The sequence below is a fragment of the Chrysemys picta genome, chromosome 1, assembly GCF_011386835.1.
Source record: "Chrysemys picta bellii isolate R12L10 chromosome 1, ASM1138683v2, whole genome shotgun sequence".
NCBI classification, from domain to species: domain Eukaryota; kingdom Metazoa; phylum Chordata; order Testudines; family Emydidae; genus Chrysemys; species Chrysemys picta.
The window spans coordinates 186,202,857-186,223,942 of NC_088791.1; the positions used below are offsets into that span (position 1 = coordinate 186,202,857).

Here is a 21,086-nt window from a genome sequence, read left to right on the forward strand (position 1 = left end):
CTTTTAGCATGTGGAGGTTTATAACTAAGCCTGGGAGCGCTGTCCTCTAAAATTGGCTGAAGCAAGTGTGCAATGGAAATATCTGTTGTCTGAATTGGTTTTTTTGTTTTTCCCTCTTGCAGATCATAAAGCATATGGAATCTCTGTCAAAACGGACAATCAGCATGTTACAGCAAAGGAGTTTCAGGGTACAGTATGTGCATGGGCATCACTGCATTATATATAATATATATAATATATATAACACAAGAAACTGTTTAAAGAACATTATTAAGGTTACAAAGTCAAGCACTCAAAAGTGAGGAAATGCCAGAATTAAGGTTGTGTTTTCAATCTTAATTCAGCCCCATTGTGTGTATGCATTATGATACAGTGTTTAATTACATGATCACATAGTATTCTGCCCAGAACCCCTGCCAGCTTCTGTGCACAGGATGAAGAGTGCTCAATTAATGAGCAGCTTGCTCCTTGTTGCCCTATGCCTTATTGACTATTCATTGTTCAAATCCTGCTCTGAAGACATAATTATAAATTTCTTCATGGTCTGTTCAGCGGCACTCATCCACTAATTTTAGGGGCCCAAATTGAGACATATAGGACCTGATTTTTCAGAATATTTAGTATTATATAGAACTGTATATGTTCAAAGTGCAACTCCTATTGACTTGCAGTTGTCGGTGCTCAGCACTTCTGCAAATGAGTCCCCAGGGTCTCAAGTCCAGCACCCAGAAAATGAGGAACAGGCAGTTGGTGACCATCTATGAAAAGTTTGGCTTAAGTGACTAGTCCAACATCACACAAATTGTGGCAGAGGCAGGGATAGAATCCAGTTCTCCTGGGCAGCATTCAACTGTTTTAACCATGAGACCTTTCCTTCTGTTCCTGCAGTCCCCTGCATCATCCACAACAAACCTTCCAACATCTGCTACAAATGAGTCAGGGGTCTTACAGACAATAGCTTCCTTCAGTACACGTCATTGATTCATCCCCAGAGCAGGTCCATTCTGTGGACTGAATGAATCAGGGGTCCTTTGGAAAAAAAAGTCATCCTTTAATTTATATGCATAAACGGGGGTCAAATTAAGGCACCTTACTTGTGTCATTTCCTAACATTTGAGTGCTTGACTTTGCAACCTAAATGTTTTTTTAACATAGTTTGGTTTGGCTTTCTAATGTCCTAGGTCTTAAAAAAAAAATCCCAGTAAGGTCAGGTTAGTGGGTGACACTTATATTGGTATGTAGTTCCATGTGTTTGGGGTTTATGTTGGTCTTAATTCCATATGTTGAGTTTATTTTGTTTTTTTATTTGTTGCATAAACTATCCCAGCTGCCCTTCTGCCTACCGATTCCTTGTTTGCAAGTGTCATGTAGGATTCATGGCAGAACTGGATCTTCTGGAGGGACTTGAATAAGAGGGCAATGGTCTGCTGTAGTAGCTTGGGAAGGTGACCCATGTGTAGGGAGTCACATAAAGCATAAAGACAGCTAGGGGAGAATCGGAAGAACAGGGCAACAAGACCAGCATCATTTGACAGAGTGGAGGGAGCAAAGGAGTGGCGGGGGAGGGAGAGACAAGATTTGGTAATAGGGAAGTGCAGCATTTTATAGGGACTCGAAGGTGGCGACAAGAAATGTGAATTTAGTGAAGAGGGAGGCACCAGTGAAGCACTCAAAGGGATTGGTGATGTGTACAGATTGGCCAGTTCAGAAGGTGATCCTAGTAGCTGAATTTTGTATTTTTCTGGAAGGGGGTGACATAGGTGTAGGCAAATAAATAAATATGTTGATGGAAATGCCATAATGTCAGAAGTGGTCCCTCTGAGGCAGGGTTGAAATATATCGGTGGGGAAAAGTTTGTATTTCCACTGTCTCTGCAGACTCATTCTGTAGATGAAAAGGACTTTGATCTCTAGGGTTGTCAGCCTGGCACCTCTCACAAACAATGTCACTTCTTAAAAAATGAACACAGAAAAATATTAAATAAGATTTCAGAGATCAGAAAGGATGAGAGAATGGGAACAGTTGGCTACCATAGCTATTGGGCCTTTTTTATGAAGGCTTGGCTGATTTTTGTCTCATTGTATGGCTCACCCCCTACTCTTCTTTCCTGCAGTGCACATGCTGGAGGAGGACTTGTTTGTTAATACTTAGCATAGGCAGTTTCTGATCACACCCATACTCTTACCTAACAGCAAAGCAGGAATGCTAGAGCCCACTCATATGTCTACTATGTGCAGCTGATTTGAACTGCGCTCCGGAGGACCAGGTCAGGAAGGAAGCTATGGCAGCAATTCAGTGGGGTAGAGATGTATGCACACTGGGCATAGGCACACTACTCCCTCACCACTGTTCACAGCTGGTGAGTTGCTCCAGTGATTGGTAACACTTAGATTTCCTCTTTTTGCTTCATTTTCAACCTACTGTTCTCTTTTTCCTGTCCCATGTGTCTATTTTCCACCTGCTCTGTCCCTGGGTTGTGTCTGTATCCCATCTCTTAGCACATTCCGTCTAATTCCTATCTCTCTATCCCTTTCCTCTCTGCTCTCCTGACTTTGTTTGGGTGGTTTTATCTTGTGCTTACTATGGAGAGCCAAGGAACCATAATTTGGCATCCTCTGCTGTACTCCTACTCAGCAGCATTTCCCTTAGCTGCATCAGTGCCAGAATAAAATGGAAACTGAGAAGTGTGCCAGCTTTATCAAGCTGCATCCTGTGGAAAGGAGCTACTCTGGAAGGGTACACAGTGCTACTGTGAAGGCATCTATAATACTAACTGTGAATTTCATAAGATCCTTCCACCTGCAAGATTTAAATGCATGGCAAAAAGCATGCAGGGGCTCAGCTCCCTTCCCTTCTATCTCCAAGCCCCGCATCAGTGTTTGATCACTATGCCCTGGTCTACACTACGAGTTTAGGTCGAATGTAGCAGTGTTAGATCGATTTAACCCTGAACCCGTCTACACAACGAAGCCATTTTTGTCGACTTAAAGGGCTCTTAAAGTCGATTTATGTACTGCTCCCCGACGAGGGGATTAGCGCTGAAATCGACCCTGCTGGGTCAAATTTGAGGTAGTGTGGATGCAATTCAACAGTATTGGCCTCCGGGAGCTATCCCAGAGTGCTCCATTGTGACCACTCTGGACAGCACTCAGATGTACTGTCCAGGTAGACAGGAAAAGCCCCGCAAACTTTTGAATTTCATTTCCTGTTTGGCCAGCGTGGTGAGCTGATCAGCACAGGTGACCATGGAGTCCCAGAATCGCAAAAGAGCTCCAGCATGGACCGAACGGGAGGTACTGCATCTGATCGCTGTATGGGGAGACGAATCCGTGCTATCCAAACTCTGTTCCAAAAGATGAAATGCCGGAATATTTGAAAAAATCTCCAAGGGCATGAAGGACAGAAGTTATAACAGGGACCCGCAGCAGTGCCATGTGAAACTTAAGGAGCTCAGGCAAGCCTACAAAGAACCAGAGAGGCAAACGGCCGCTCCGGGTCAGAGCCCCAGACATGCTGCATCTATGATGAGCTGCATGCCATTCTAGGGGGTGCCCCTATAACTACCCCACCCCTGTGCTTCCCTCCTCTCCCACCCCTCCCGGGCTACCTTGGCAGTTATCCCCCCATTTGTGCGACGAATTAATAAAGAATGCATGAATTTGAAACAACAATAACTTTATTGCCTCTGCAAACGGAGATCAAAGGGGGGAGGGGAGGGTGGTTGGCTTACAGGGAAGTAGAGTGAACCAAGGGGGCGGGTTTTCATCAAGGAGAAACAAACAGAACTGTCACACTGTAGCCTGGCCAGTCATAAAACTGGTTTTCAAAGCTTCTCTGATGCACAGCACGCCCTGCTGTTCTCTTCTAACCGCCCTGGTGTCTGGCTGCGTGTAATCAGCGGCCTGGTGATTTTCCTCAACCTCCCACCCCACCATAAACGTCTCCCCCTTACTCTCACAGATATTGTGAAGCGCACAGCATAACGATGGCAATATTGGTTTTGCTGAGGTCTAACCGAGTCAGTAAACTGCACCAGCGAGCTTTTAAACGTCGAAAGGCACATTCTACCACCATTCTGCACTTGCTCAGCCTATAGTTGAACTGCTCCTTGCTACTGTCCAGGCTTCATGAGCCATGGGAGCAAGGGGTAGGCTGGGGTAGGTGCGACCGCGCGGTGCTGCCGACTGGGAGAGCAGCCTGAGGCAGAAGCCTCCAGATGGCATGATATCCCAGGCAGGACTGACTCTCCATTAGACAAAACTTAAAGAAGAGAATGACCTGGAGTCATTCCCATTTTTGTCCAGGCGCCCACAACCGACCTCACTGAGGCCAGCCAGGCGCCCCCATGTCTGCCCAGGCGCCCCCGACCAACCTAACCGAGGTCAGCCAGAAGCACCCACGGGACGAAGACAACGGTTAGCAATCGTATTGTACCATCTGCCGTCCGCAAGGCAAGGAGTTGCTGCTGTGTAGCACTGCAGTACCGTGTCTGCCAGCAGCACCCAGGAGACATACAGTGACAGTGAGCTGAGCGGGCTCCATGCTTGCTGTGGTATGTCATCTGCACGGGTAACCCAGGAAAAAAGGCGAGAAACGATTTTTTGCCGTTGCTTTCATGGAGGGAGGGAGGCCTGACGACATGTACCCAGAACCACCCACGACAATGTTTTTGCCCCATCAGGCATTGGGAGATCAACCCAAAATGCCAATGGGCGGCGGAGACTGTGGGAACTGTGGGATAGCTACCACAGTGCAACGCTCCGAAAGTCAATGCTAGCCTTGGTACTGTGGACGCACACCGCCGACTTAATGCGCTTAGTGGGGACACACACAATCTTAAAAAATCGACTTCTATTAAATCCACCTAATTTCGTAGTGTAGACATACCCTAAGAATGTATGGCTTTGCATTTGTGTTGTATTAATAAAGTCATGGATGTGGAAAGCAATGGATATTTCAGTACATGCCCAAATGTTTGAGGCTGAGAATAAGGAATATGAAGAAATTTATTTCCAAATCTAACTCTATATCAGTCATGTATTACCAAATTTGAAATAAGTTTATCTTGGTAATTTAAATTTAATTACCATTTCTAAATGTAGGTGAATGGATTTTCCTACCTTCCACTTAGCAGTCAAACACCACCAAAACATATTTTAGTGACTTTTCCTTCATCTAATAAGTTGCATACTAGTAATCCGTTTTCCATTCACCCTTCTTTGTGCTTACCCAACCTTGTTTTTCCCCTCGACCATTCATTTTTGTCCCCCAATTCTCGCAGCTTCCCACCCATTGCCTTTCCTTTCTCTTCCCTAGAATTCTGTGTTCTTAGTTCAGCCTCTCCTTAAAAATACCTTAAATAGAATTCTTCTACCTCTCCACCTCTGATGCTGTCTCCTCAATTCTGCCTGTCCCTCTCCTCCCCCTTTGTCCAGTCTTTCTCCTCACTGCCTCCCACTCCATTTAGTCTCCCCTCTCCTCACGCTATATAACAGAGCCTCTCTTCCTGGTTTATTTGGGCATAAGCTTTCGTGGGTACCCATGAAAGCTTATGCCCAAATAAATCTGTTAGGCTTTAAGGTGCCACCGGTCTCCTTGTTGTTTTTGTGGCTACAGACTAACACGGCTACCCCCTGATACTCTCTTCCTGGTGACTCTTCTCCCATGTTGCTGAGTGCAATGAAGCTAGAGAACTACGGTTGAGGAGACCTGCACCACACTTTCTCCCCTCCATATAACCCTTCCCAACCCAGCAGGAGAGGAGGAGGACGAGGAAGTGCTTATATCGTGTGAACTAAGCACTGGGCTTCCTCTGTTCTCTCCCTCCTCACAGGCAAGAGTCAGAGTGACCTCGACATTGCTCCTCTGCATTTTCTCCTTCCCTCTCCCGTCTCTGAAATGACAACGTCTGGGCAGTAGAGAGAGAGAGTCAATGGAAGTCTCATCCCCAGAGTGTAGGTGAATTATAGGCTTGCAACACTGAAACTCAGCTGCCTTCACTTTAGTTAGATGCAAATAAAGTTAGGCACACTTGGGCTCAGCCAGCAATCTCAAAGGCCAGCAGTGAAAGACCCAGAGCGTAGGTGGGAATTGACTAATGTTTTTCATTGTTAGAAAGGCAACAAAAGGGAAAGGAAACTTCAATAAATCTTAAAGTACAGGAAGGCCACCGCCTATCCCACTCCACCTGCAGTCAGGAACTTCTGACTTCCTCAGCTAAGTACAGAACACACATTTTGTAAAGCATTGTGTATTTGTCTTTGGAACAGGATACCCTCCTGTCACTGGATTTTTCTTTAAAGTTGGGTTGCTTCTTTAATGTCTTGTCTCGTTTTGTGTGTGATCTTATTGCTCATGACAAATGCCAGACTGGTAGCATTGGAGCTCTGAAGCCTCAGCCCTGGTCTGGAAGGACAAATAGTAGGGGTGAATAAGTAACTCTGTCTCCATCATTTACTCAGTCCTTAGTTTCCTCGGCTGAGATTGGTAACAAGAGTGCAAATTAAAACAGGCTGTTGTGTATGCTTTTGAGATGTGGACACTTGTCCACTGGAAATTGGATACACCCCCAAAGATGTAAAAGTCTTTGGTCCCTATTAATATGACCTGTAAATGAAGGGCTCAGCGTATAGGTGAAAGGTTCTATATTGCATTGCCAACCTCCTAAGCCATCTGTTCTACCCCTTCCCCTTGAAAAAGAAAATAAAGATCGAGGCTTTCCACTGGAGATTATAAACTATAGAGAGATTGGAGGTAGTCAAAGATTTTTCATAATAATACTAGTGTTCTTTTCCTCCTTAGGCCAATCTGTACTAGAAAAGGTATGCCAATAGAGCTGTACCAGCAAACCCACCTAGTAGACACACACTTTCTACTGCCAAAAATGTACTTTTGCCTGTATAACTTATACCAGTTCTCTTTAAAGCTCTACTGACTTTACATTCTCTCTCTAAATTCTGTTCTCCATTACACTTGTTTATATTTGGAGTAAATACAATAAAGTCAATTTTAAGAGCAGGATTTGATGGTCACTGAAGGCTGAAGCCCTTTAATAGGAAGAATATTATGATCAGTACTTGTAATTATACCAAGCACGGAGCTAAAACACTGATTATCTGTTTTGTTTTCCCTAGAGGCTATGCTTAGCTGTAAGTACTCAGCTGGAAAGGGTATTATTCCAAGAGTAGAATGGAAGAAACTCTCATCCCGTGATGTCTCATTTGTGTACTACAAAGGTGACTTAGTAGGTAAGAAGCTGCAAACTTGTAGACTGATGGATTAAAATGAAATTGCTAAAATGCAGTTTGGTTTCTTTTCTGAAGAGAATAACAACGACAAAAGGATGCATCCGAAGAAGTGGGCTGTAGTCCACGAAAGCTTATGCTCTAATAAATTTGTTAGTCTCTAAGGTGCCACAAGTCCTCCTGTTCTTCTTTTAACGACAAAAGGATTTCCCAGAATTGGTTTTTGAAGAGCATATTCTTGAATGGCTTTCCATGCTAATATCTATTCTGTCTTTGATGGTATTAAATATTTTAACTTGGAGATGTAGATGAGTCTTTTGTACTGTTCCGTTTAGATTTAAAAAATGGCATTGCAGGTTCCCTGAATCCTTCTATAACCTGAGCGCATTTAAATAAAATTCTGTCCTTATTGAAAACTTTATGATCCAAAGAACAAGCTTCTGAAAGATCCTTTAAAATAAAGCTGAAGACTTGAACATAAATGTCATAGTAATATATACAGTGTTACAGCATATTTTAAATACACCCCCATTCCTTTTAGGTCTAGAACATAAGAATAAGTGTTCTTTCTTTAAATGACTTATTTCAGCTTTACATTTTGAGTGAAAAGTGCATCTCCGTGGTACCGTATATGTCAGCTATTTTTATGGTAGCCTTGTTCAAAAAGCGGTAGCTATTTTTTTTTCTCTTTTCAATGGGAAGTTAGTTTTGCCCTCATAACACACACACACTCCCATAACTCAAATGTCTGAAAGAATTTTGTTCCAACTTAAAAAAAAAATCACCTTTAACCAGAGACCAAGTCTGGAAAAAAATCAGCCCACAAGGTGAAAGGTATGTGATAACGGGGCTATAATGGGGTCTGGATTTTTGAAAGCTTAACTAGAGAGCTTTTGGCCAACATTCTCTATCTATAATAAATGTCACTTTTAAGTTTCTTAGATGATGCAGATTTCACCAAGCCACCCAAGAGCATTGGGGAAATGCATGTACTGCCAAATTCAAGATGGGTCTTGGGATTCCAACTCTATAGGCTGTTGGAAACTGGCTGTGTTTCATAAGTGATGCCTTTGGATTGTGAACAAAGGGTGTAGAGTTTGGGCTTAAAGTATTGCCTTGTTGCCCCTAAATTTATTTGTAGAGTGGAAGTGATAGTATCTTTGGAGAAAAGTGCTCATATTTATTGTCCTTCAGTGGAAAATTAGGCACAAAAATTATCAAGATTGAAGAAGTGAGCAATGACTGATGACTAGATGCATTGTGTGGTTTCAAGATGAGCCAATGATGCACAGTGATATTTTATTTTTATAACAGGCTTGATCTGCAAGGAATACTTTTCTAACTGTCATATTCTCTTTTAAAGGTGATCTGAAAGGCCGAGCAGAGATGATAGATTCAAGCATACGAATTAGAAATGTGACCAGAAAAGATTCTGCGAGATACCGTTGTGAAGTTAGTGCGCCGACTGAACGGGGACAAAATCTGGCAGAGACTATTATTACTCTCACAGTGTTGGGTAGAAACCTAACTTTGACTATGGGTTTTTGTTGAGGTCAATCCTAAGGGCAGGAGGGTAGGAGGAATTCAGTGTGGATATTTTTCCTCATGCACAAAAGAGTGCATGAGGAAAAATATCCAAAGTGTACATTCTTTTCTGGCTTCTCTCTTTTTCACAAACCACATTTACCTTCTTTTGACCATCTCTAACAAATAATTAATAATAGGGAACAAATCTACCCTTACAGAATCTTTTCTGAAAGTTTTTGGCCTGTATATTAAGGCTGGGATTTTCAAATAGGCCTAAGGGAGTTGCGCACCCAGCTCTCATTGACTTTCAGTGAAAGTGGGTACCTAACTCTTAGGCCCCATTGAATTTCCCAACACCAAAGCAACTATGACAGCTTAAAGTGCATTGATAATCACTCTGTTCATAGAAATAAATCCAAAACACACAACTGTGAAGAGGCCAGTACTAGCTCCAAATTCTGATTAGGTTACAAGTAAAACTCAGAGGTCTGCTCCTTGTCCACTTTATAAAATTTCACATAGAAATACCGGCCTCTCTTCTGGAGAAACCCATGTCTGGGCTGGCAGAAATGTTATCTGGATTGAGGCACACTGGCACACCTGTATGTGGAAAAGGCTTCACTGGATCTTTTTCAGCAACTGCCAGTACGAAGACTAGCTGAAGTTCCTAATAAGCCCTGTATTCATAAGTGCTGGAACTGTGTTGAAGTGGTTTCCGTTATATACTACTCCTGGGGGAATTCTGTGCCAAGAAATTAAAAATTCTGCAACAAAAAATTCTGCGTACGATATTTTGAAATTCTGCAAAATTCTGCATATTTTATTTGTCAAAATAACACAATATGATCACACCAGTTTCAATTATTTTTGGTTATTTATTTCAAAATACCTGTCAGCAAGTATGTCTGTAACAATGCAGACAATAAAAAAGATTCAGGGAATGTTTTTTGACAAATAGATTCCTTATCAGCATATCAATACAGAACACAAAACAAAGTGGGTATTTTGTTCATTTTTTTTTTAAAGCCACAGCTCAGTGATTCTTGGCCTTTGGTGGTGACTCAGCAAATGTTTGAAGTATCATACTGTGACTGGAGCTGTTCAAAACATTTTAATGAAAAAGTTTTTCCACCAAAAATTACTTCTCAAACTACATGGATTTTTTTTTCCTGTGAAAACATGTCATTTAAAACTTTTTTGAAACCAAAGGAAATTATTTTCTTTTCTTTCCTTTTCCCCTTCTTCACTAGTTCAGGGGGAAAAAAGGGGAGGGGAAAGAAGGAGTTGAGGGAAAGATGCTCAAAAGGGGGGGGGGATTGTTTCAAATAAGTGGAAACAACAAGAACAAAATATTTCAACCAAAAAAAGAAATTCCATGGAAAGTTTTGCCTGACTCAACATCCCCTTGAGTCCATGGAACTAAGTGCTGTGCTGGCAGGATGGAGGTGGGGAGGGAGGGTTGAGAAGTTGATCTTGGATTGGATGGTAGTGAGAGGGAGCAGAGCAAGGGAGAGGCAGCAGCAGGTTGAAGGGGCTGGGAGCAAGGTGCTCCTTCCCTTTCCAGGTCCTAGCAACCCAGGGATTTTTCTGTGTTCTCATTTAGTGGGGTGTGACCCACTGGTCACCCCTGTTGATCTCTTTCTTGGCCATGCCCCACCAGTCTATATTGTTAATTAATACATCGTGGGGTTCTTTGGATTGTTTCTGATGCCTAAGCAAATGTTGAAATAGAAATGTGAATGTTAATTTAAAACACTTAAACTGCCAAATAACAAATATGTTCTTCTTCGAGTGCTTGCTCATATCCATTCCATTAGGTGTGTGCGCGCCGCGTGCACGATCGTCGGAAGATTTTTACCCTAGCAACACCGGCGGGTCGGCTGTGGAGCCCCCTAGAGTGGCGCCTTCATGGCGCTGAATATATACCCCAGCCGACCCGGCGCCCCCTCAGTTCCTTCTTACCTCCCCTGACGGTCGTTGGAACTGTGGAGCGCTGCTTAGCTGTTCTCCACTCTCCCTAGCTTCGTTAGTCATTCGCAGTTATAGTTATAGTTGTAGTTCTAGTGTTTATAGTTAAATAGTTTTAAAGTTGTTCTAGTTGTTATTGTAGTTCAGGGGATTAAGGGGGTCGTCTCCCCCTTTCTCCCCCGGTCGCGGGGCCGGGCTCATGCCCAACGCTCCCGGCTTCAAGCAGTGCGCCTCCTGCGCTAAGCCTATGCCCACGAGCGACCCGCACGACTCCTGTTTGAAGTGCCTGGGAGAGTCCCACCAAACAGATAAATGCAAGATCTGTAAGGCCTTCAAACCAAGGACGAAGAAGGAGCGGGACTTTCGGCTCAGGCAACTCCTGATGGAGGCGGCACTTAGCCCGGACACTCCTTCTACGGGCCAGGCTCCGGCGCCTAGCACCTCGGTGCGCAGTGCCCCGGCGGCACCGGCTATGACGACCACGCGAGTGGCGTCAGACAAGCCTCCCCGGCACCGGACCTCGTCGGCACCGCAAGCACAGCAAGTGCCTCGGCGCCGGTCATTATCCCCAGGGCATAAAAAAGCCCATAAGACGGGGACGTCCGTGCCGAAGACGCCGGCTCCCCCAGTGCCGGGGGTAGAGCCGCGTCCGCCGGTGGAGCAACGAAAACAGGTGCCTCCAGCACCGTCGACTCCGGCGACGAGGCCGTTGAGTCCGGTGCAAATAGCGTCTCCACCGAGGCCGGCGGTGATACAGTGTCTCCCGTCGACGCCAGAGACCTTCGCGGCGGCGAGAGACTTAATAGCTCTCACGGAGCCGGCACCGCCTCAACAACCGGCACCGACTGCACCGTTGACTCGCCCGGTCCAGTCGAGAGGGAAACCTGCCTTGATGCGCCCTCCATCACAAGGGCTGGAACCTCGGCACCGATCCAGGTCCCGAAGCAGGTCCCCACGCCGCTCGCAGTCCCGGCACCGAATATCGTCTCGGCACCGGTCGTACTCGCGGCCAAGATCTTCTTCGCGGCGCCGCTCTACGTCTCGGCACCGATATGATCGTCGGCACCGTTCGACATCCAGACGTAGTTCTCGGCACCGCTACGGTCGACGCTCAACGTCGAGGGGCCGCTCCCGGCACCGGGCATACTCCAGGTCCTCGTCGAGGTCCAGATCCGACTCCCGGCACCGACGAGGTCATCGGCACCGGTCGCGGTCCCGGCACCGATCGCCGGCACCGCACAGAGATAGATCATCTCCGGACCGGCACCGTGCGGCACCGCAGCCCACGGGGATCGTCTCGACGCTCTCGGCACCGCCATGGCCGTCTAGATCGGTGTCTCGCTCCTCGGAGGACCTGTCGAGATCGGCATACCCCCCTCAAGGGCAAGCCGAGGAACGAAACTTGGGCCATTGGCAGGAGATGGCAGAGGACCACTCTCATGGACCATCTCACTGGTCGTTTTGGACCCCGTGGGCGTACCACCAGGAGCAAGGGGCTCCAATACCATCGACCTCTCGCTCGGGTCACTCGGTCAGAAGGGCCCCAGAATCCACCATCTCTCGGCCTCCGCCAGGAGGCATGGAGGCTTCCGTGTCCACGCCACCTGACACCATGGACCCAAGTGCAGGTGATGCCCCGGCCCAAGAGCAGGGGGATCAGGACCCCCCCTTGGATCCAGTGCCACCGGAGGCATCCTCTTCCTCCTCTCCGGATGAGGCAGTGGCGGGCACTTCTTGTACGGGTCCCCCTCCGATAGATCTTCGGGCTCACCAGGATCTCCTGCGTAGGATGGCCCGTAATATGGACCTGCAGGCGGAGGAGATAGTGGAGGTGCACGACCCGATCGTGAATATCCTTGGAGCAGATGCCCCATCGAGGGTGGCGTTACCTCTGATCCGCACGATCCAAACGAATGCGGATACGATATGGCAAACTCCTGCCTCCATTCCACCCACAGCGAGAGGGGTGGAAAGAAAATACTTTGTCCCGTCTAAGGACTATGGGTACTTGTATACCCACCCCCAACCGTGTTCACTGGTGGTAGAATCAGTGAATGCACGAGAGCGCCACGGCCAGCAGGCTGCAGCGCCTAAATCAAAAGAGGCTAAGCGGCTCGATCTGTTTGGCCGTAAGGTTTACTCAGCCGGAGGGCTACAACTTAGAGCGGCGAACCAACAGGCGCTACTGAGCCGCTACAATTTCAACTCCTGGAACTCTATGGGGAAGTTTAAGGAGTTGATTCCCCAAGAGTCCAGGGAAGAGTTTGGAGCCATGGTAGAGGAGGGCAAGAAGGTGGCTCGGACCTCCTTGCAGGCCTCCTTGGACATTGCAGACTCAGCGGCGAGGACCCTGGCTTCGGGTATCGCTATGCGCAGGATCTCCTGGCTTCAGGTTTCGGGTTTGCCTCCGGAGCTGCAGCAAACCCTACAAGATCTGCCTTTTGAGGGTCATGGATTGTTCTCAGATAAGACGGACTCTCGCCTGCAGAGCCTCAAGGACTCGAGAACAATCATGCGCTCCCTGGGGATGCATGTTGTGGGCCCCCAGCGCAGGCCATTTAGGCCGCAGCCTCAGCGCTTCTACCCCCCCCCGCCTCGTCAGAGACAGGACTCGGCCCGGAGGCGAGGGCGAGGTGGTAGAAGAAGGTGGACCGGCCCTCAACCCGGCCAGAACCAGGGGCCACCTAGACCACCTTCAGGCCCCAGGCAGAACTTTTGAAGGTGCGGTCGAGGACGGCGCCCCAGTCATCCCCCAGGATCCAGCCCCCTCCTTTCGGGATCGCCTCTCCCACTTCCACCGTGCTTGGTCCCTTATAACTTCGGACCGTTGGGTCCTCCGCACGGTGGAGAGGGGATACGCTATCCAGTTTTCTTCATTTTCCCCCCTCCTCCCCCCCTTCCCCGTCCCTCTTCAGGGACCCTTCTCACGAGCAACTTCTTATACAGGAAGTTTCTACGCTCCTCGCTATGGGGGCCATAGAGGAGGTTCCAGTGGAATTAAGGGGCAGGGGATTCTATTCCCGTTACTTCCTCATTCCCAAGTCCAAAGGAGGTCTGCGACCCATATTGGACCTGCGCGGACTCAACAAATTCGTAGTAAAGTTGAAGTTCCGCATGGTCTCTCTGGGGGCCATTATCCCTTCCCTCGATCCTGGAGACTGGTTCGCCGCCCTCGACATGAAAGATGCATACTTTCACATTGCTATTTACACGCCTCACAGACGCTTCCTGCGATTCGTGGTAAACAGGGTGCACTACCAATTTGCAGTCCTTCCCTTCGGCCTATCCTCGGCCCCACGGGTGTTCACGAAATGTATGGCTGTCGTGGCAGCGTACCTTCGTCGGCAAGGGATACAGGTGTTCCCGTACCTAGACGACTGGCTGGTACGCGGTCGCACCAAAGAACAAGTTCGCGATCACGTCCACATAATAGTGCACACATTCAACAGGTTGGGTATCCTACTCAACAAGGACAAATCCACTCTAGAACCTACCCAGAGAATAGAATTCATCGGTGCGGTTCTAGACTCCAGACGTGCACAAGCCATCCTGCCAGACAACCGCTTTGGCACCATCACGAGCCTCATTCAAGGACTCAAGGCCTTCCCAACTACCACGGTGAGGTCGTGCCTTACCCTGCTGGGTCACATGGCTTCCTGCACGTACGTAACCAGGCATGCCAGACTTCGGCTTCGCCCACTACAGACCTGGGTGTCATCAATATACCGCCCACATCGGGACAGCCTGAATATGGTGGTCACAATCCCGAATTCGGTCCTGACCTCCCTCACATGGTGGCTAGATCACAATGTGGTTTGCGAAGGGATGCCGTTTCACGCCCCACAACCCTCTCTGCACCTGGTCACAGACGCTTCATCCCTGGGTTGGGGCGCCCATCTCAACGAACACCATACCCAGGGCCTGTGGACTGCACCCCAGCTAGCCCTACACATCAATGTTCGGGAACTGATGGCGGTGCGCCTGGCGTGTCAGGCATTTCTCAACCTCCTACGTGGTCGCTGTGTGTTAGTTCTCATCGACAACACCACGGCCATGTTCTACATCAACAAGCAAGGAGGGGCACGCTCGTCAATTCTATGCCACGAGGCCATTCGCCTGTGGGACTTCTGCATCGCCCACTCAATCCATCTCACGGCATCGTTCCTCCCTGGAGTTCAGAACACTCTAGCGGATCGACTCAGCAGGTCCTTCCAGACGCACGAGTGGTCTATCCGTCCAGACATCATACATTCCATCTTCCAGAGGTGGGGGTTTCCCCAGATAGACCTGTTTGCATCCCGAGACAACAGGAAGTGCCACCTGTTCTGCTCCCTGCAAGGTCGAGCTCCGGGCTCCCTCTCGGATGCGTTTCTCCTTCCCTGGAAAGACCACCTGTTTTACGCCTTCCCTCCGTTTCCTCTGGTCCACAAGGTACTGCTCAAATTGCGCAGAGACCAGGCACAGGTAATTCTGGTCGCTCCAGCGTGGCCGAGACAACATTGGTACACCACGCTGTTGGAACTCTCGGTTCAGACACCGATCCCGCTTCCGTTGTATCCGGATCTCATCACGCAGAACCACGGCCGGCTGCGTCACCCCGACCTGCAATCACTCCACCTCACGGCGTGGCTGCTCCATGGTTCACCCAGGCAGAGCAACAGTGTTCACACTCTGTCCAACAGATTCTGCTGAGCAGTAGGAAGCCCTCAACACGGACCACTTACTTGGCCAAGTGGAAGCGATTCTCCTGTTGGTGCGAACAGCGAGCCACGTCCCCGTTGCACGCACCTATCCCTCTCATTTTGGAATATCTCCTCTCCCTAAAACAGCAAGGGTTGGCGATATCTTCAATTAGAGTTCACCTGGCCGCTATATCGGCCTTTCATCCAGGGGAACTCGCGTCCTCGGTATTCTCTAACCCGATGGTCGTTAGATTCCTCAAGGGCTTAGACCGGATGTACCCACAACAACGTCAGCCCGTTCCGACGTGGGACCTCAACCTGGTTCTTTCCAAGCTCACAGGTCATCCTTTCGAGCCACTGGCCACCTGTTCACTTTTGTACCTATCCTGGAAGACAGCCTTCCTCGTAGCCATCACCTCAGCAAGGCGCGTTTCCGAACTCAGGGCGCTTACATCCGAGCCCCCTTACACAGTTTTCCATAAGGATAAAGTGCAGCTCCGCCCACATCCTGCCTTTCTCCCTAAGGTGGTTTCTCCATTTCATATCAACCAGGATATATTTCTCCCGGTCTTTCACCCTAAACCACATGCTACTCGCCAGGATCAACGTTTGCATTCTCTGGACGTACGCAGGGCCCTGGCCTTCTATATTGACCGCACAAGGCACTTTAGAAAGACGACGCAACTCTTCGTTGCAGTGGCCGACCGAATGAAAGGCTCACCGGTCTCATCACAACGCCTATCCTCCTGGATTACGTCTTGCATCCGGACTTGCTACGACCTGGCAGGTGTCTCAGCACCACACCTCACCGCTCACTCCACGAGGGCCCAAGCTTCCTCGACGGCTTTCCTGGCGCAAGTTCCGATCCAGGACATTTGTAGAGCTGCGGTTTGGTCGTCAGTCCACACGTTTACAGAACACTATGCACTAGTGCAGCAGTCCAGGGACGATGCTGCCTTCGGATCAGCGGTTTTGCACACAGCAATGTCTCACTCCGACCCCACCACCTAAGTTGGGCTTGGGAATCACCTAATGGAATGGATATGAGCAAGCACTCGAAGAAGAAAAGACGGTTACTCACCGTTGTAACTGTTGTTCTTCGAGATGTGTTGCTCATATCCATTCCAAACCCGCCCTCCGTCCCCACTGTCGGAGTAGCCGGCAAGAAGGAACTGAGGGGGCGCCGGGTCGGCTGGGGTATATATTCAGCGCCATGAAGGCGCCACTCTAGGGGGCTCCACAGCCGACCCGCCGGTGTTGCTAGGGTAAAAATCTTCCGACGATCGTGCACGCGGCGCGCACACACCTAATGGAATGGATATGAGCAACACATCTCGAAGAACAACAGTTACAACGGTGAGTAACCGTCTTTTTTCATTGTTCAGTGGCCTCGGCAGCTCCATCGTGTGAAGTGCCCAGCTCAGCGATGAGTGGAACAGTAGTACAACTGAGTTGTAAAGAAAATGAAGGGTCTCCTGCTTCTGAGTACAAGTGGTATAGGAATGGTGTTGCTTTACTGGAAAATACAGGAACAGGCAGTGCTAAAATAGGAAACATTTCTTACACCATGAATAAAAAGACTGGAACATTGGTAAGATCATCTTATCCAACTCTTTCTTTTGACTTTTGAGTCTGAAAGAAAACTAAATGTATTATTCATGTTACACTATGACCAAGGATCAGGGCCCCATTGTGCTAGGCATTGTGCAGATGAGAAACAAACAAAAGAAAGTCCATGCCCCAGAGAGCTCACAACCTACATGTCAGACAGGATACAACAAGTGGATGAAATACACAAACTGGGTGGGAGTGGAGTGAAAGGAGGAGGTAAAATAATTTAGCAGATTTTTGCAAAATAAACAGATGTTACAGCTTGCCACGTGTGTAACCAGTGCCAGATCAGGCATCACAGTACTGAGTATTTTAAGGAGGGATTTAAAAGAGGATAAAGTGAGCATCTTTACAAACTTCCATGGGGAGTTATTACCAAGCATAGAGGGCAACATCAGAGAAACAGATGTTTAGGAAATGTAAAAGTAACTTTCCAGATATACTTAGAAGTCCCATTCCTGCACCAGTAAAAACTGGGAGCAGGAACCAGGTCCCAAATCAGCATAGGCATCTTTTCCAGAACTATACACCTCTTTTGAAGAGACTTCCATGGATGCTTTTCAATTATTATTAATGATAAATTTTAGTCCAAGACTTTCCAAAGTGAATAGTAATTTTGGGCACCTCACTTTTATGAACGATCAAAGTCAGATACCTTAGAGGAGTCTGATTTTCAGAAGGTGAATGATCAGTGCACTCTTAAAATCCCACCCCTTTAAGGTGTGTCAAACTGAGCACCCAAAATCACTAGTCACCTCTGAAAATCTTGGCCTTGATGCATAGTTGTGGTTCTGAGAGCGAGCCTAATTTCAAAGCCCACTGAAGTCAATGGAAAGACACCCACTGAGTTTGATGAGTTTGGGAAAGTCCCCACCTCTCCCTTTCTTGTTGTTTATGTGAAATAGTCATTTGTTTCATCATACTTCATTTTGTAAAAAAAGAAAAAATAACCCATAGTTCAAAGAACTAATTGTCTAAATGGTATCAGTGCAGTGTCCCTCATCCACCAACCTCCTAACTTTAAATCACATGGTGATAGTATTTGATAACTAGAGCTGGTTGGGAATTTTTTATCTGAATGATTTTCTAACAGAAATGCAGTTTCCACAAAATTGAAATTTTCCACAGGGAAATTTTGAGTTTGCTTTTCAAATTTTTTCAAATTAAGTTTTCCACCACGAAAATCAAAATAAAATATTTAATTTGGGGTCAAATTCAATGAAACAAAATGAAACATTTCAGTTTCAGAAATGTTGAAATGTTTTGTTTTGATTAAAAAAAATGTTGAAACAATGTTTCTGAATCAAAATTTTTTGGAATTTCTCTTTTGTTAAATTTCATCTTTTCATCCAAATTTGGGACAAAAACAAAAATGTCAGAATTTCCATGTGATGGAAATTGTAAATTTCACTCAGCTTAATTGGTGACTCTTTTTAAAATTTAACAGCTATTTAACACAGTTTCAAAGAAGGACACTGGAGAGTATTACTGTGAAGCCTCTAATGGAATTGGACTTCCTCAAAAATGCTCTGTGAAGCGAATGCAAGTTGGTAAGTGTCAAAAGCAAATAAGGCAAAAAAATCTGTAGATGAAAATGACTTTATTGCACAGCACATGTAAGAAACTAAGACTAGGTTAAAATTATACTATCTTATTCCTCCCCCAGTGTGCTGGAATCAAATGCAATTACATGTTTGTTATGAATGCTATTTATGTAGACATTTTGGTTGCTTAAGTCACTCCTCTTCTAAAAAGAAGCAGTAGAGATTACTGTATCTTACATAAGGTTGCTTAGCTCGGAGTGCTTTAGAATGATCAAATGTCCAGCTTTCAGAAGATTACTATGCATTAAACTCCACTGAACAATAGTATACACCAGGGGTTGGCAACCTTTCGGAAGTGCTGTGCCGAGTCTTCATTTATTCACTTTAATTTAAGGTTTCACGTGCCAGTCATACATTTTAACATTTTTAGAAGGTCTCTTTCTATAAGTCTATAATATATAACTAAACTATTGTATGTAAAGTAAATAAGGTTTTTAAAATGTTTAAGAAGCTTCATTTAAAATTAAATTAAAATGCAGAGCCTCTCGGCCCGGTGGCCAGGACCGGGCAGTGTGAGTGCCACTGAAAGCCAGCTCGTGTGCCACCTTCGGCACGTGTGCCATAGGCTGCCTACCCCTGATATACACATAAGATATTAATATTTCAGAACTTTTTGTGGAGGCTGTAAAGTATGATCTGCAAGTCTTGTTTCACAGATATTTTCCTTGAGTCAATTTCATGTGGGACTTTAATGCAGCAACTCAGAAAACTATTTCTGATCTTCATTTTCTTATCTGGAAAAACAGTAATAAATGTGACATTTATATCTGGTTAGAGGGACACTGTCCAGTTTGATAGGCCTAATGTTTGTTTTGCTTTCTGCTCCTTATCTGTTTGCAACATTCGTGTAACTTGTTAGATATAGAATTTGTTTTGTGAACAAGTCCATCCGTAATTTTTTTCCCTAAAGAAAAAAAATATATTCCAGCAGTCCAGCACTCTTGAGTAGCTCTGCAAAATCCCACAGCAGTGCATGCACAAGTGATGGAGAGAAGTTGGTAAGGAAATATTTCAAGCTTCTAAAAGGTTTTAATCAAGAGTGAAGGGGAAAATGCTTCTAATGGATGGATTCTACAAAATACCTTGGCAGTGACCTTTTAAACAGTGCTCTAATATTTCTTACTCTCTCAGGACCTGGTTCAAAGCCTGCTGAAGTCCATAGAAAGACTTTGGATCAGGCCTTTTAATGCATTCATGTTGTATTTGAGTAACTACATGCTATCAAGGCAGAATTCCTCTACTTGGGAAACATTAATCCAAGTCATAAATTGGTACTTATCGACACACATAAGAAGTTTTTTGGACCAATGTTTTCAAATCTGTGTGCCTGTAGTTAGGCAACCAAATATGTATTTGGACATCTAAATAGAAGTGGCCTAATCTCTCCCCCCACGAGGTGCACACTTACAGCTCTCGTTGATTATAATGGGAATGGGGATTGCTCATCACCACAGAAAAATCAGGCCACTTCTAATTTAGGTGCCCAAATCTGGATTAAGAAGTCTAATTTTAGGCACCCAGGTTTGAATACTTTGGCCTTGGTGGTTTAGTTTTTAAAAACCCTCACTTCCATTCACGTCAGAAGCCATTAAGTTATACATATGATTCAACAGCATGAAAATTCTTGGTGCCACAAATATAATTCTGTGTCAACAATTTCATCAGCTGTTACATTACTACTATTTTAATCAAACTAACTTAAAACAAATCTTCTCTAACAGCTGTTTCCATTTACAGGCTTCAGGATATATTCTCCCTTTGACATGTGTAACTTGAATGATGCCAGGGGTTAGGCACTCATCTAGATGAGAAAATACCCCCTTGTCTCTATCCAGTTTTTGACTTTTTGGATCATATTAAGAATTTGAGGTGTGTTAAAAAGCCTTGTGCTAACAAGGGTATTATTTGGTGGGTAGTAGGTTCTCAAAATGTTTATTCCATTCACTTCTTTCTGGTTGCTAGCAACTTACATGTCAGAGTCATTTACATATTGCATTCTATAGTTATCATTGCCACTGCTCTCTGGAATTTTTATAGTGGAAAACTGTTACAATGGCAAGTTTTTGTTTTTGGGGTTTTTTAACACTGGATTTATTTTGTTTTCATTTATAGATGACCTTAATATAAGCGGAATCATAGCTGCTGTAGTAGTTGTGGCTCTGGTAATGGCATTATGTGGCCTTGGGGTATTTTATGCACAAAAAAAAGGTTACTTTTCAAGTAAGTCAACTTAAATCTTGCCTTCCTCATAGACATCAGGAAACTTGCTATGACTAAATATTTCTACTATGTAGAGCAGTGTTTCCCAAACTGGGGTCGCCGCTTGTGTAGGGAAAGCCCCTGGCGGGCCGGGCCGGTTTGTTTATCTGCCACATCCACAGGTCCGGCCGATCGCAGCTCCCACTGGCCGCGGATCGCTGCTCCAGGCCAATGGGAGCTGCTGGAAGCGG

The 21,086-nt window shown here is 46.1% G+C and overlaps 1 protein-coding gene across 4 annotated transcripts in view; it reads left to right on the forward strand.

Moving 5' to 3' along the window:
• The window catches only part of JAM2 (junctional adhesion molecule 2), a 60,624-nt gene that overhangs the window by 33,079 nt on the left and 6,459 nt on the right, over window positions 1–21,086 (forward strand). For 3 of the 4 annotated variants that reach the window (XR_509079.4, XR_010594500.1, XM_005289296.5), the window contains exons 2-7: window positions 123–188; window positions 7,134–7,247; window positions 8,608–8,760; window positions 16,807–17,012; window positions 18,480–18,582; window positions 20,749–20,856. Coding sequence is in view for 1 of the 4 variants with exons in the window: in XM_005289296.5 (XP_005289353.1) it covers window positions 123–188; window positions 7,134–7,247; window positions 8,608–8,760; window positions 16,807–17,012; window positions 18,480–18,582; window positions 20,749–20,856 (750 nt within the window). In the remaining 3 variants the exon portion in view is untranslated. Of the gene's footprint in view, window positions 1–122; window positions 189–7,133; window positions 7,248–8,607; window positions 8,761–16,806; window positions 17,013–18,479; window positions 18,583–20,373; window positions 20,506–20,748; window positions 20,857–21,086 lie in introns of all 4 variants that reach the window. The other variant, XR_010594502.1, reaches the window with a different exon arrangement.